Here is a 13,855-nt window from a genome sequence, read left to right on the forward strand (position 1 = left end):
TCCTTCCAGGTTTGAAAAACCTGTTGTAAGCATACAATATAGCCAAAGCAAAATAGCCAGCAAGTCCTCATGTTTAAGGGTATAATCTTTGCTCACCCGTGCAAGCTTTCAAAAATGATTCTGACGGTAAACCTTCCACCAAATGCTCAATTCTGTGCTGCAAACTATCGCAAAACGTTTGTTGTTTGCACAAACATTGTGTTTTATCTTTGCCCCTTCAGCTGTTGCAAGCAGTATATAGGCAAAACTTCCCAGAGTATGAACAACCCTCCCTGGAAATCCCGCTCCAATTTACATGTCTTGATTTTTAGACGAAATTTTAGCCCATATGATGTCGTCTGATGGATAGTGCAGCACCAAAAAAAAAAAATCGTTTCATTTCCAATCCGGGGAGCATTTGAAGCAGTTGGATTCACTTTGAGAGGTCGTAAAGCCTTGCAAAAATCCTCCTTTACCTTGGTGTCTCAAGTGTGTTTGAAAGCAACTATGAAGTGATAAATATATGGACACACTGTCCTTTTTTTACTAAAGTAAAAGCTTTCATGCGGCAGACTCAGTTTCACAAGGTATCTGAAACCCACCCACAAAAGTTTACAGAAGACGCTCTGGTGCAATTCCTCCTTCCAAGAGTGACACGATACGGCGAATCGCACCTACGGACTTAACGGCATATGCCTTGGTAACCCTGCCAGCGTGTCACTCTGAGAAAAGAATTCAGCGGAGCCTGTTCTGCAAAAGTTTGTCCAGCACTGCACCTGCCGGAAATGCAGCCTGCTATACATAAAAATTTATGTAGCTAATAAACAGCGGTTTCACTGTATCTTTCTATTACTTGCGTTGACCGTATTTCACTTGAAATGTTCTCATTCCCGGCAAACAGCTATCATGTAATGCAACACATTTCACATTTTGATCAGAGAACTGGGTATAAGGACCAGTGGCGGAAACATTTATCAACGTCTATAGTGACGTGTTAAGCAACCACTTTCTAGTTGATTGATTCACCTAGAGCTGAGGTTCCATTCTTCGCCTCCCACCAGGGAAATCGATTTTACAACATGTGTCCCGTGCATGTGTCGTATTGCCAAGGCTACAGACTTGTGTTGACCTTTTGCGAAAAGTCTTGGAAAAATGCAATGTTTTTCTCTATTTTCTTAGTAGTACTATTGTATTGGTGATCTTTCCCTCAAGCATCAAGCGACTATGTGGAACAGACAGCACACACACAGAGAGAGAGAGAGAAATACATGATATGGGGATGACTTCCGCTGGGGCTAACAGCACAGAGAACACTGCATTGTGCACGTATTTGTGTCGCACTTGAGGCATATCATTCGAGACGTGCTGGTGAACCATGACTCCGCTAGCCACATTCTTCACTGCATGCTTGTTGTTATGCGCCGTTCATGGCAAAACAGCCAAAAAGAAGGAGACAGAATGTAAGAGAGGCAGTGTAACTAAGGTGAGTCACTTTAAGGCGTACTGGAGTAGCTTAAAACGCGATAACTTCCACCAAGTTGATAGCCTGCGCACAGACCCGCAATATTTACGTCGTGTAATGCGATCCACTAGTCAAGAGACACGCAAAGCACAATACGTGTGGAATGACGTCACTTTATTAATACTAGGGGCGGTTTCTTCTCTACAAACCACTTTGTCGCATGCAATTCTCTTCGCCAGCCATCATGAATGATATCGTTTTCTCTTTTCATTTGTGGAGAATGGAAGACGTCCGCCCTTTCGTGGCACTTTGCGTTTATGTTGACTGTCAGAAAGGCCTGCCGCTCCATCTCTGCACAAATCAGGCGTGGTATCATCCTGTGTAATGGTTGGCGTTGAATGTGCTAAAGCGGAGGAGGTCTGCTTTAAAGTGTCACATGTGGAGTTACTTTATGGAGAATGAAAGTGGTCGAGGTGAGACAGCCTTTCTGGTTGCGCTGCGGGCAACGCGTCGAAGCTGAAGCGGTATTTACGTTAACGATTGTGACAGTGATGTGTCGGGGGTTAGAGAGGGTCCGCAGTTTTCTTTACTGCTTCTTTCCCTACAGGTCCTCGCAGCTTTGCAGGAGGAGACGTATTACCTCACGCGTACAACGAATACTACGCGGGAGCCCTGTTATTTCCTGTCTAGTCAGGGGTTAAACGAAGAGTGCGTGTCCGGGACGCCAGTAATGTACGGATACAAGGATGGCAAAAAATGGCAAGTATTCCTGCGACACATGTCACGTTCACTTTTTGCTTTGTCGTGGACACCCGTAGCCTACTGATATAGAGGCAACGGCAACTGGCAAGCACTCGTAGATATCGCATTACAATGAGGAGACGCACGCCTGAGCATAGTACAAAAACATGGTCGATTCATTGCTGGATCTGACGGAAACGCGTAGCATTAAAACTTGAAGACCTCTTTGAAATTCCCCTTCACAACCCTACACATCCCTGTCAACGACCCTTCACAAAAGTTACACAACGTTTCACACGACCCTAGAAAACGCTAACTCAAGACCGCATCTGCAGCCAAACGCGCTTTCCGGGCATCCTCCGACCCAGCTTTGCTTCGCTGTCTCCCAGTCTCTGTCTTCTTTCGCGGGTGCTCGTACGCACAGCTTTGATAATCCATGGTGCTACCACTCTGACACGCTTGAACAAGGGTATGCAGCTGCCATAGAAACTTGGTAGAATCTCCCTCGCGGGTGACCTTGTGGGAGTCCAGGATTGGTTGACGACGCGGAACGTCATTCGGGTATGAGTCTGCCCCGTTGGCTGTAGCCGAGTGACGTTTGCTAACACATTAGACGAAGGGGAGAGTTGCACTGATTTCGCGCTTTGATCTACTTTTTAAATAGTTAAAGCGCCTGAGCTACACAAAGTCTTCCACATATTTAGGTAGAGTGAAATCCCTGCTTTCACTCTGTGCTGTTCATTAGGCAAAGTCCCTTCGCGGTTGCGGCTAGTTTCTGCTGCCGACTTTAATTTTACATGTGGTTTGGCAATTGAATTTCGCAGAAACGCGTCAGCGTCTCGTGCGGAGCAGGCACCACCAGATAATCATTGACCTCATTTCTGGTCTGCCTCTTTCTTATCAACTCCAGTAACGATATTTGTACATGGTATTTTGCTCATATCGACGGACAGATTGGAATTGAAAATCCTTTCTTATTTGCAGGGTTAACGTAACAGAAGGGGTCGCAGAGCAGAGAGACGAGAAAGTCCCGAAAGAGCAGATATTTCCTTCAGATCTTCGTGGTAAGCCTTAAAGGATCACTAAAGTGCGATAATTTCTCCTCGCGGCATGAAAGACGCCGTTACCTTGACAAAGACAGAAATGGAACGGAATTCATTTGTTTCGTCGTTCGTAATTTATCAAAAGGCAGCGTAAATTTAGGGTTTTACTTACCCTCGCCTTCTCAGCAACCCTGGCAATGCAGAGCATGCTCTCACTGGTCTGCTTAAACAATTTTCCCAATAATCGCAGGAGGTCGGTCGAGAAGACAAATTTCAGAACTCTCCGTACTGACCTGCGTTGTTGAATATTTCCTGCGACCCCGACTTCCGTCGAGCGCGTGGTCAGTGTCGACCGATCCCATTACAGACCAGAGCTCACTTGCCAAATCACACTGCACTGCAGCGGTGAAGTCAACAAGGCCGTCATCAGCGCTGGACGAAGAGGATTCGCCAGCATACATTTCCCTCATCAAGTAACGGCGTGCCTCATGCACTCCGTAGAGAACGCAAGCCGAACGACAAGGCGTGCAGATCGACTCTTGGTAACCGATTAGGAGGCGGAGAGTTCTTGGATTAGGGAAATGTGAAGTACTGAACAGAGATATCGCCTAATGTTCCACCTAAAGTCTGTCTATTCGCGAGCCGCCCAACTTACAGGGCGATCCCTTCTCTGGAAGGAACATGACATTTTGTAGGATGGTTTGTAGGGACGCAGAGCAGTACGCATCATAGTTCATCCGGGTGTGCGGGTCTGTCGCGAACGCTTTTCTTCTCTCTCCCTTCCTGATTTTTTTTTCTTTCTCTCAGCGTTTCTAATTTCGTATTTCTTTTAGTCTCTGACCCCCTATACACTTTCTGATTTACTCCCCCTTCACCCCTTCCTCTTTAAAGGGACCATGAAACGATTTTTTTCTTCGTTTCGTTCGAAAGAAGACATTTTTCTGAGTCTAGAACCGAAATTTTACTTTCGTCGCGAGAGCGGATTTCTCGGGAGCGAATTTAAACGGAGCGGCGAAGGGAGGACAGCTGGCGCCACGCCGTGGCGAGCTGCCGAGCGGAGACCACTGATCTCGATTGTAAAAGGCTGGATCGCGGATGGGGAGCGCGAGCGTGAGGAAACCGGCCGCCATCTTACTGTACCCACAACAGTCGCCGCAGCGATCATGGCAACTTCTTGCAATTACAGTCGTACCAACCGTACTGGCAAGGATACAGGGCCTAAATTTCTACAGGTGAGTAATTCTTTATCAAGGAATAAATAGGCGTCCATTCTGTATATTTAGTTGACAATTATGAAGTGTTTTTCTGCCCAAAACGAGCATGGATGCAGGTTGTTTGGTCGCTCTTCCGACGTTCAATCGAGCACACTTGCATTTTACCCGGCGGCAAATACAGTTTGAGTGCATAATATGCTTGAAAGAACATGTTATACTACACAGGTGGTGTTGTCATCAATATATGTGCGAGCACTCGAGCGCTTTTTTGCATGCATTGATAGCATGGTACACAGTGTTCTCTGCGGAAGCAAGTGCCGCATTAATTTCTTTGAATTACCTTCGCGCACAAGTTCGGTATTACGTCATAATTAGACCAAGATTGTCACCTTTTTTCATGTATTGGTATTGTTTTGTGCCTTGGTTTGATTTGTGACACAGAATGCTACGTGACGGTGGTGTGGCGCGACTTGGATAACGCCTTGTGTCTCAGCTGTATCGTCAGCTTGTTACCATAATAATAATTTGTAGCGTGCCGTGCTATTTGTAGCAGTTTTTAAGGCAAAGGTGGTCTCTCGTCAATACAGGTTTCGTCATGTGGACTACCCAGTGAATAATCTGTGCAGTGTGATACGACTGGGTGTACAGATAAGTATTAAGTTCCTCATCCACTGGTTTCTACTTTACAGGAAGGAACCACCTCAGTGCACGCACTGTGGTTAGCCTCTCTCAAATTTGCACATTTTCTTACATGTTCACATTAGAAACACACATTAGGCTCCTTCACCCAGCAATATAATAATTATAATTCTTTAGAAGAGTTCCCCATATTCTTTTTAGAATAGTTATTAATCTTTTCAATTTTTAGGAGATACAGGGATTGTAAGCCATGTTTTAAACTGATGTTTTAACATTTGTCCAATGCATTTATTAAACAACATTCATTTTTAACTAGTTGCACCCAAACCAATGTTCTGATGTATTATTGCCTTTGTTGTCGATGCACCATAAAAATTGGAATAATCATCAATACAGGTTACTTCACAGCTGCCTCGACATACTCAAAAAATGGGTGCAGAACCTGCGTAATGCCCACAAACTTTGACTACCACAGCACCTCCAGAAAATAAAAGCATATGTGTCGATCACATGGGATTTTTAAAGGCATTCACAGTATATAATACCTTGTATGAACTGTTGTAGATCTAAACAGCCTCTACAGTATGCTCTCAGAAATTAAAACATGTCAGGGAACTGTGATAATTGTTTCAGTTAATAGGCATGCACATATATGGTATAAGAAGAAATGTATTTATTGAGGATGCATTTCTCTGGTACTGATGTTGTCTACATGTACCGTTGATCACATTAAATTTAAAATTCAGCATATATGAGAAAATACCAGGAGGGAAGTTGCTATTCTTTGCTCATTCCAACCTATAATTGAGTGCTACAAATTTAGTGAGTGTACCTGTCCATTGTCATCCCTAAAATATATGTTGTCATTGTAGGAAGGTCACAAAACAATAAATGTAGTCTTTTGCGACCTCCCTGCACGTTCATTGTATCCTGAAATGCATAAGTGCAAGAAATAAATGTTGAACTTGAAAAATGTATACTCTCTTTACTCATAATCAGTGATCTTCTTTACAAAAGCATATCGTGTTAGTCTTTTTTGTTTACGCTTCACAGACACGATACACGAGGTCCAAAATGACAAAAGCACAACTGTTTCAAGCTCCCAATCGTTCTGTTGCAATTTGCAGACCATACGAGTGTAGTGCAAGAGTGCCCTTGCACATCAAAGGGTAAGATGGGAGTCACAGTTAATGAAAGTGGTTCCTATGAGAGACTTCGATGCTGAAGAAAATTGTGCAAATTGCGGAAGGTGTCATAGAAGATCTCCAGAAAGCGTGTCTGGTCTCAAAACGGCGCCCCTTTTAGATGACGATGATACTGATTGGTGTTTCAGATGTGGAGCTGCATTTTTTGTAACGTGCTCCACATAACAGGCATGACAAAGCCAGTGCTGGATGGACATTCAGTTTGGCACAACCGCGCCTGCAAACATGCAGAACAAATGAAGGAAGCAACAAACAAACATAGAAGGGCTGTACTTAAAAAAGAGATAAGTCCTGTGTCTCAAGGAGGTGTTACCACTTTCTAAGTAACTTAGTTGGTTAAGCTTACATCACTACCTGATTAACTGTCCTAACGAGTGTGATCTAATTGCGTGAAGTAATTTTTTGGGATGCTTCGGTGTGTCCATATTTGCGAGGCATGGCACCCATGTCGTTCACTAAAAGACTCTTTCTGCGGCGATGCTTGATATAAATCATACTAAACGCATACACGGCTAAAACAATGGCTGAGCCGGCGTTCACACGGGGCAACTTTTCCCAGCAACTCGAAGCAACTCAAACCGACGTCTTTTGAGCAATTTGAGTCTGCAGAACGATATCTTTCTGTCATGCGAGTAAAACTTTTCCCGGACCGTTCGTGACGGAACAATTTTTGTCCAGAACGCAGCACAGGATATTATATACAAGGTTGTTGTTAATCTCACATCGTTTCTTATTGAAATATTGGCTGGGAAACGTGCTGTAGTACAATTCCCAGCGCTGCACTGCAGTGACGGTCTAGTTTCGGAATGCAAAACATAACGTAATTAAGAATCGAACGGCAGGACACCTGTGAAACACTGTTAGGATACATCAGTATACTGGCACCTTACAAAATCGCGTGACGACAAACAATGATCAACGCCTGTAGCGCAATAAATACTCACAATCTCTGTTGCCTCCCATTGTTTCCAATGGGCAGACACAGCGTTTTAGGGCCCACCAACATGGCGGCCCGAATGCGTGCCTCTCTCCCACGAGCCCCTCTCCCATACGCGATCCAGCCTTTATACATAGAGATCAGTGGCGGAGACACAACGGGTAACTCGACGCGACCACGGCCGGCTCAGCAACACGTCATCGTGACGTGTTGCCGAGCCGAGGAATCCCGCCAGGAGCATGCGCCGTAGGATCCCGCGTATGCGCTCATCGGGAGTGGAAATCTCCATGACAGCAGCTTTCGCGCGATCGGCAGATTTTGGCAGTGGCGGCAGCCACAACGCGAGCTCGCGGCATTACTTGCCATTGTGCAACACCGGTGACGTAACGGGGAACCGAAGTGCGGTCCGTACAGTTACACCATCGGCAGGGAAATATGCGCGGGAGAGGAGGAAGGCGGAAGAGACATTTCTAGCGCGCGCTCCTCGCAGAGTGGAGCGATTTCGTCAGGAAAAATTTGTGGCATATTAGTTTCTCTGTGAGAAGAACAGTTTCCATCGAAAAAAAAGTATGGGGGTTCGGTAAATTTCATAGTCCCTTTAACTAAGAGTGAACCTTTTTGTCTGAGCTGGCAGACCTCACTCCTATTCCTTTGAACATCACACCACCAGCGACCGACGAATGCCGTTCGTTTTGTGTTTGTATCAAGGTAAGGACATTTTCCATTAAACGGGGAGACATTGCTGCACTTCGGAGCCTCGTCAATCAGATGCAAATGTCAACTGGTAGTCTGTCGAAGACTTTTCACTGTTTTCAACTTGAGCTGATGAGTGTTATTGAAATTAGGACCAACGTTGGGGATCGTGACGCGGTCCTAATACCACGACGGACGTTTCGGAAAACAGAAATTCCTCTAAAAAAAGCGATTTGTGGTTCAAAGCATCGATATTACTGTCGGTATTACTGCCGCTTGCCTTGAAATCTGCTCGCCTTTGTCTGTCTGGATGCTTCTGATTAAGCTAGACTGGCATACTCGGACTTCTTGGTGGTACCGCTTTGGAAAATTCTGCGGCCCAGTTTACTCTCACGACCAGCTACGATCGCTCTTTTTTTCTATCAGCATGAAACATATCCCCCTCACAGTAGGGCCCTGCAGGACCTCTTCTGTTCTAGGGCTTGCTTTGCTCAGGGGAAATGGAAGAGGAGGAGCCCCTCAGTCACGAAGGAACAAAACATTGCCAAGAGCAGAGTGCGTCAGCGTGTCAATGTTAATACTGGTCACTTTTTCTTACACTCTGCTTCGTGATCAAATCCCTTACTAATCATCGCGTACTAACGAGACCAAGTCGTTTTCCATGCTTGAACCATTGATTTTTTGCCATGCTAACGTGTAAAAGATGTTGACGTTAATGAAAAAAAAAAAGTACTAATAATAGGGAGAGATTGAATTCGTCACACGACAAATTCGGCTACTCTCATAAACAAACCCCCCAAAGGGAAAAAAAATATAAAAGATAAACCCCCGCTTTAGCGATAACTCTCGGCCAAGTGCCAAATCAACGGGTAACTAGCGATCACACGGTCCTAATAGACTGAATCCAACGCCACCTATGAATAAATGTCACAAGCGCTGACATAGCAGCGTCCCTCTTGTCAGGTGCCCAAGGAACCAATACTCTTACGAAAAGTTGCGGTTGTCCAGTTGGACGAGAGGAGATTCCATGGTAACCTTGCAAAAGAATGCCTGCATGTTTCATATTATTTCTTTTTACTATGAATAGGGCCACTGAGCGGAAAGAGAGTACCAGTTCAGGGCAACAACTGTTTCGTCCTCCGTTTAAAAGACGGTAAGCATGTCTTTCTTACGTGAGTAAGATCACCCTGTGATGCATGCATGCCAATTACTTCCTTGAATTTCAACAATTTAAAAACAGAACTTCACCGCATAGTACTCTGTGGTCCACCCAGGGGCGGCACTCATTCTTTTTTTTTGGGAGGGGGATTTTTTTGCCGAAGGTCGTAATGGGGGAGGGGAGAGAGGAAAATCCTCGCTATAAAGTGACGTTTTGGATCCGCTACTGGCGTCACCTATTTCCAGGAATGATGGCATATAATCGCATGTGATTGGGAAACAGTGGGGGGGGGAGGGGGCTTTGTGGAGGGTTTTGTGGGGGGTTGTGGAGATTTTCATATATGCAAATTGTCACAAAATGGCCTACGCCCTCTCTCTATTAAAATTAGAAGCGATAACCTGGTTACCCGTAGCAATCAATGGTGGTTTGGCGCACAGCGTGCTATGCGATGAAGTTAGTTTGATGTTTTTAGAGCGTACATATCACCCATCAGGGTTGCCTTTCAAGTTAGCGCACTCCCTCCTGCAACGGCACATAACAACTGGTGGGCTGGGACTTCAAATCGAAGTTGCGATTGGCCTTCTCGCGTGAAATCGTGGCGAATCACGGGCGAATTGATGCATTCAACAGTTGCTACGGAGCCTCGACAAGTTAAAGATCTGTCTTGCCGCCGTTCAGGCAGACACACCTTGCACAAAATAGACACTACCATTACCAATACCTTGCCGCTGTTACGGCATGCAAAACACTTGATATTAACGTCACTCCAGTCCATTCCGTTGCAACTTGTCCGCCAGAGGGTGCTGGCTGCTGCCGAACGCAAAAGGGATGACCTTTTCGGAATGTAGAGTGCATGGGACTGGTTCCTGGACCGCTTGCATGGATCGTCCTAGAAGTGGTGCATTTAACAGCGACGTGCGCCGACAGATACTGGAGCGTGTGTCCCTGGGAAAGCGCCGCTGGTGGATGTCGAGGTGCAATCGATGGCGGTTTGGCGCACTGCGTGCTATGCGGTGAAGTTCTGTTTTTAGAGCATACATAGCACGCATTAGGATTCTGTTTCAAGTTAGCGCACTGCAAACTCCTGCGACGGCGCATAACAACGGTTCTGGTGGGCCGGGACTTCAAATTGAAGTTGCGATTGGCCTTCACGCGTGAAATCGTGGCGAAGCACTGGCGAAGTGATGCATTCAACGGTTGCTACGGAACATCGATAAGTTAAAGATCTGTCTTGCCGCCGTTCAGGCAGACAAACGTTACGTGGAATACACACTACCATTACCATTACCTTGCCGCTGTTACGGCATGCAGAGCGTTCAATATTAACGTCACTCCACTCCATTCCGGTGCAACTTGTCCGCCAGAGGGTGGTCGGCTGCCGGCGAACCCAAAAGGGATTACCTTTTCGGAATGTAGAGTGCATGGGACTGGTTTTGCGGAAATGGGTTCCCCGTGGTCATTTTACTCAGTATAGCACATAATCCCACTCGTAATGCAATGGCAATTGCGGGAAATAAATTCGCCGAAAATCTGTGGAAATGAGCCCTTGGCTCCGCCCCTTTTTTGACGGCTCGTGGTTTGAGGGCAAAGCTGCGAAGAAAGGAGGTTACATTGACACGCCACACGAGGGGGAATTTCTTCGGAGCCAAGGGCTCATTTCCACAGATTTTCGGCGAATTTATTTCGGCAATTGCCATTGCATTACGAGTGGGATTATGTGCTATACTGAGTAAAATGACCACGGGGAACCCATTTCCGCAAAGAAAACGTTAGGTTGCCTTGGGAAATTTCGGAGTTCAATTCAAGAAATTAACTTTCCGCCACACTCTTAAAAATGAGTTTCACCACATAGCACGCTCCTAGCCAACCATTATCCCGAATGACAACGTTCTCGTCCCTGATTTGTTGAAAACGGGAGGCGTACGCCTTTTTGTGACACTTATGTAGAAATGTTAATTGTCACAAAAAGGCGGACGCCTCCCGTTTTCAACAAATCAGGGGAGAGAACGATGTCACTCGGGATGATGGTTGGCTAGGAGCGTGCTATGTGGTGAAGTTCATTTTTAAGAGTGCAATTGAAATGAAATAAAAATGTTACCAATATGTTTCAAAAGTTATTGGCAGAAAAAGATCCCTTGACCGCATGTCTCTCCAGGGCCTACGTTTTTTACTATGAATGTCTATCATGGTGGGTGGACCACCCTGTACACTCTTAAAAATGAACTTCACCACATAGCACGCTCCTAGCCAACCACCATCCCGAATGACAACGTTCTCGCCCCTGATTTGTTGAAAACGGGAGGAGGAGCCTATTTTGTGCCGTGCATAATGAACACAAAATAGGCTCCTCCTCCCGTTTTCAACAAATCTAGGGCGAGAACGTTGTCATTCAGGGTGATGGTTGGCTAGGAGCGTGCTATGTGGTGAAGTTCATTTTTAAGAGTGTATGTGAAACTTCCACACTTTAAGAACAGAGCTTCACCGCATAGCACGCTTCGCGCCACCTATTTCCACGAATGGCAGGGTAATCGCATGTGATTGGACAACACAGGGGGCGTACACGTTTTTTTTTGGAAATTTTAGTATATGCTAATTGCCACAAAAAGGCGTACGCCCCCTCTCTCTCTTCGAATCATAAGCGATAACACTATCATTCGTGGGAATGTTTGACACACAGCCTGCTATGCTGTGTAGTTCTGTTTTTAGAATGCACATAGCACACATTGTTATTTTTTTTGTTCAAGTTAGTGTTCACTCTAAAAAAGAGGAGGCCTCCCGTTTTCACAGTATCATTTCACGATATCATTCGAGATGACGGTTGGCCAGGAGCGTGCTATGCGGTGAAGTTCATTTCTAAGAGACGTTTTCAGACATATGTCGGCACAGTTCCCTTAGAAGTCGGCCCAGGACGCACAGTCCCCCAGGGCGTAAGTCGTGTCGTTTGCCCACCTCTGTGAGGCCGACAACGGCTGTCCTTTTTACCATCACCACCACCATCATAATTTCTAGGAGTGGACAGCAAACTCCCGCGATGGCACATAACAACCATTCTGGTCGGCCGGGACATCATATTGAAGTTGCGATTGGCCTTCGCGCGGGAGCTGGCGGCGTATCATGAGCGAAGTGATGCATTTAACTCTTGACATATCGACAAGTTGTCTTGACAAGATCTGTCTTGCCGCTGTTCAAGTAGACAAAACGTACGCGTAATGCACGCTACCATTACCATTACCTTGCCGCTGTTACGGCATGCAGAACGCTCGATATTAGCGTCACTCCACTCCATTCCGGTGCAACGTGTCCGCCAGAAGGTGGTTGGCTGCTGGCGAATCCAAGAACGACGACCTACACTCTGAAAACTGAACTCCACCGCATAGCACGCCCTGCGCCGATCATTGCAACGCATGATAGCGTTATCGCTCCTGATTCGAGGAGACAGGGAGGCGTACGCCTTTTTGTGTCAATTATCACGTATCCAAATCGACACAAAAAAGCGTACGCCCCCTCTGTCTTCGAATCACAAGTGATATTACCCTATATCATTCGTGGCAATGGTTGCCGCACAGCCTGCTATGCCGTGAAGCTCATTTTTTAGAGTGTATTGGGAATGTAGAGTGGTATTGGTTCATGGACCGCCTGCATAGAACGTGCTAGAAGTGGTGCAGTTAACAGTAACGTGCCGCGACAGATACTGGAGCGTGTGGCTTGGGAAAGCGCCGCTGATGGATGTCGGAGGATAGCTTCCGGGACAAGAGCAAGGGCGCAGGCGATCTGGTACATGGTGAAGGGAAAGGAACACGAGACAAGGATGGAGGACAAACACGACATGTTCTCAGAACATGTCTTCTTTGTCTTCCATCCTTGTTTCGGGATCCTTTTTCTACAGCTCCCGTGCCTTCGCGTGACTGCCTTCACGTTCGTTGTGAAATTTGGGATGGTTAAAGGGGGAACACTATATTCGACCAGGGTGTAGTTCTCGCTATCCGGGTTACAAAATGCAGAGGGGATGGCGCTCCCTCGATGTGTATCACGATATCCAAATCTGGCACATCTGGCCCTCTGGAGGGCCAAAATGTGCTGGGTGGCTTCTCAATGCGTGGCAGTTATCGATAGAACTGACCGCTTTGTGCGCTACCACTTGCCTGCAATGGCGCGTAGTCATTGTCCACGTGCGACTACAAACTGAAATATTCTAACTGGAATATATATCATACTTTCATCAATAAGCATCAATTTCCCGTTACAGTACTGGAGTAGAACTCTGCTTTTTGGAATTGCGGAATAGACAGTTCTGTGTTCTTTTGCAGAGATTGAGCTGTGGGTCACGAAAGCTTTCGTTGACACCTCAACATGCTGCAAATCGACGTTCGATAAGATCACTAAAAAACAAACAAGCCAGACGACATACGAACCCGATTTCTGCTGAGGGCGCCTTCAGTTGTAAACGTCTGCGACAATGCATCTCAATAAATTGTTTGAAAATGTCTATGCAGTTGTCACGCTTAAGGATAGAATCGTCAATAAGCTGCAATTTTAGCAATAGCTTTCTACTTCAACAAACGTAAACATTTTAACTCGCCAGCTAACTCATGCTCGGATACTCTGTGCGTGGTCGCGACTTGATGGATGTACTGTCGGGGACACGGTTGAGGATCTAAAATGAGCACTCCGTGGTTTATCGCATCTCAAATCTCCAGGTGTTGGAAGACTACTTCTTTCGAGTAGTAAACACGTGCTGCACCTGGTCAACCTTCAAATACAATATTGACACAACACTCTCAAG

General features: G+C 46.0%; 1 protein-coding gene across 1 annotated transcript; it reads left to right on the top strand.

Annotated features, from left to right (window-relative positions):
- Nucleotides 1-1,260: 1,260 nt before the first annotated feature.
- Nucleotides 1,261-13,558, top strand: LOC135366581 (uncharacterized). The gene is made up of 5 exons (XM_064599343.1): nucleotides 1,261-1,462; nucleotides 2,049-2,200; nucleotides 3,167-3,246; nucleotides 9,001-9,066; nucleotides 13,380-13,558. Exons 1-5 carry the CDS (start codon nucleotides 1,355-1,357, stop codon nucleotides 13,496-13,498), a joined length of 525 nt encoding a protein of 174 aa, XP_064455413.1. The 5' UTR covers nucleotides 1,261-1,354; the 3' UTR covers nucleotides 13,499-13,558.
- Nucleotides 13,559-13,855: the final 297 nt, after the last annotated feature.

This window comes from Ornithodoros turicata, chromosome 8 (assembly GCF_037126465.1).
Source record: "Ornithodoros turicata isolate Travis chromosome 8, ASM3712646v1, whole genome shotgun sequence".
Classification (NCBI taxonomy): Eukaryota; Metazoa; Arthropoda; class Arachnida; order Ixodida; family Argasidae; genus Ornithodoros; species Ornithodoros turicata.

Coding starts and splice junctions, on each gene's coding strand:
- LOC135366581 (XM_064599343.1), top strand. CDS start 1,355: ATGACTCCGCTAGCCACATTCTTCACTGCATGCTTGTTGTTATGCGCC. Junction 2,201..3,166: donor TACAAGGATGGCAAAAAATG/GCAAGTATTCCT, acceptor TCTTATTTGCAG/GGTTAACGTAACAGAAGGGG. Junction 9,067..13,379: donor CGTCCTCCGTTTAAAAGACG/GTAAGCATGTCT, acceptor GTTCTTTTGCAG/AGATTGAGCTGTGGGTCACG.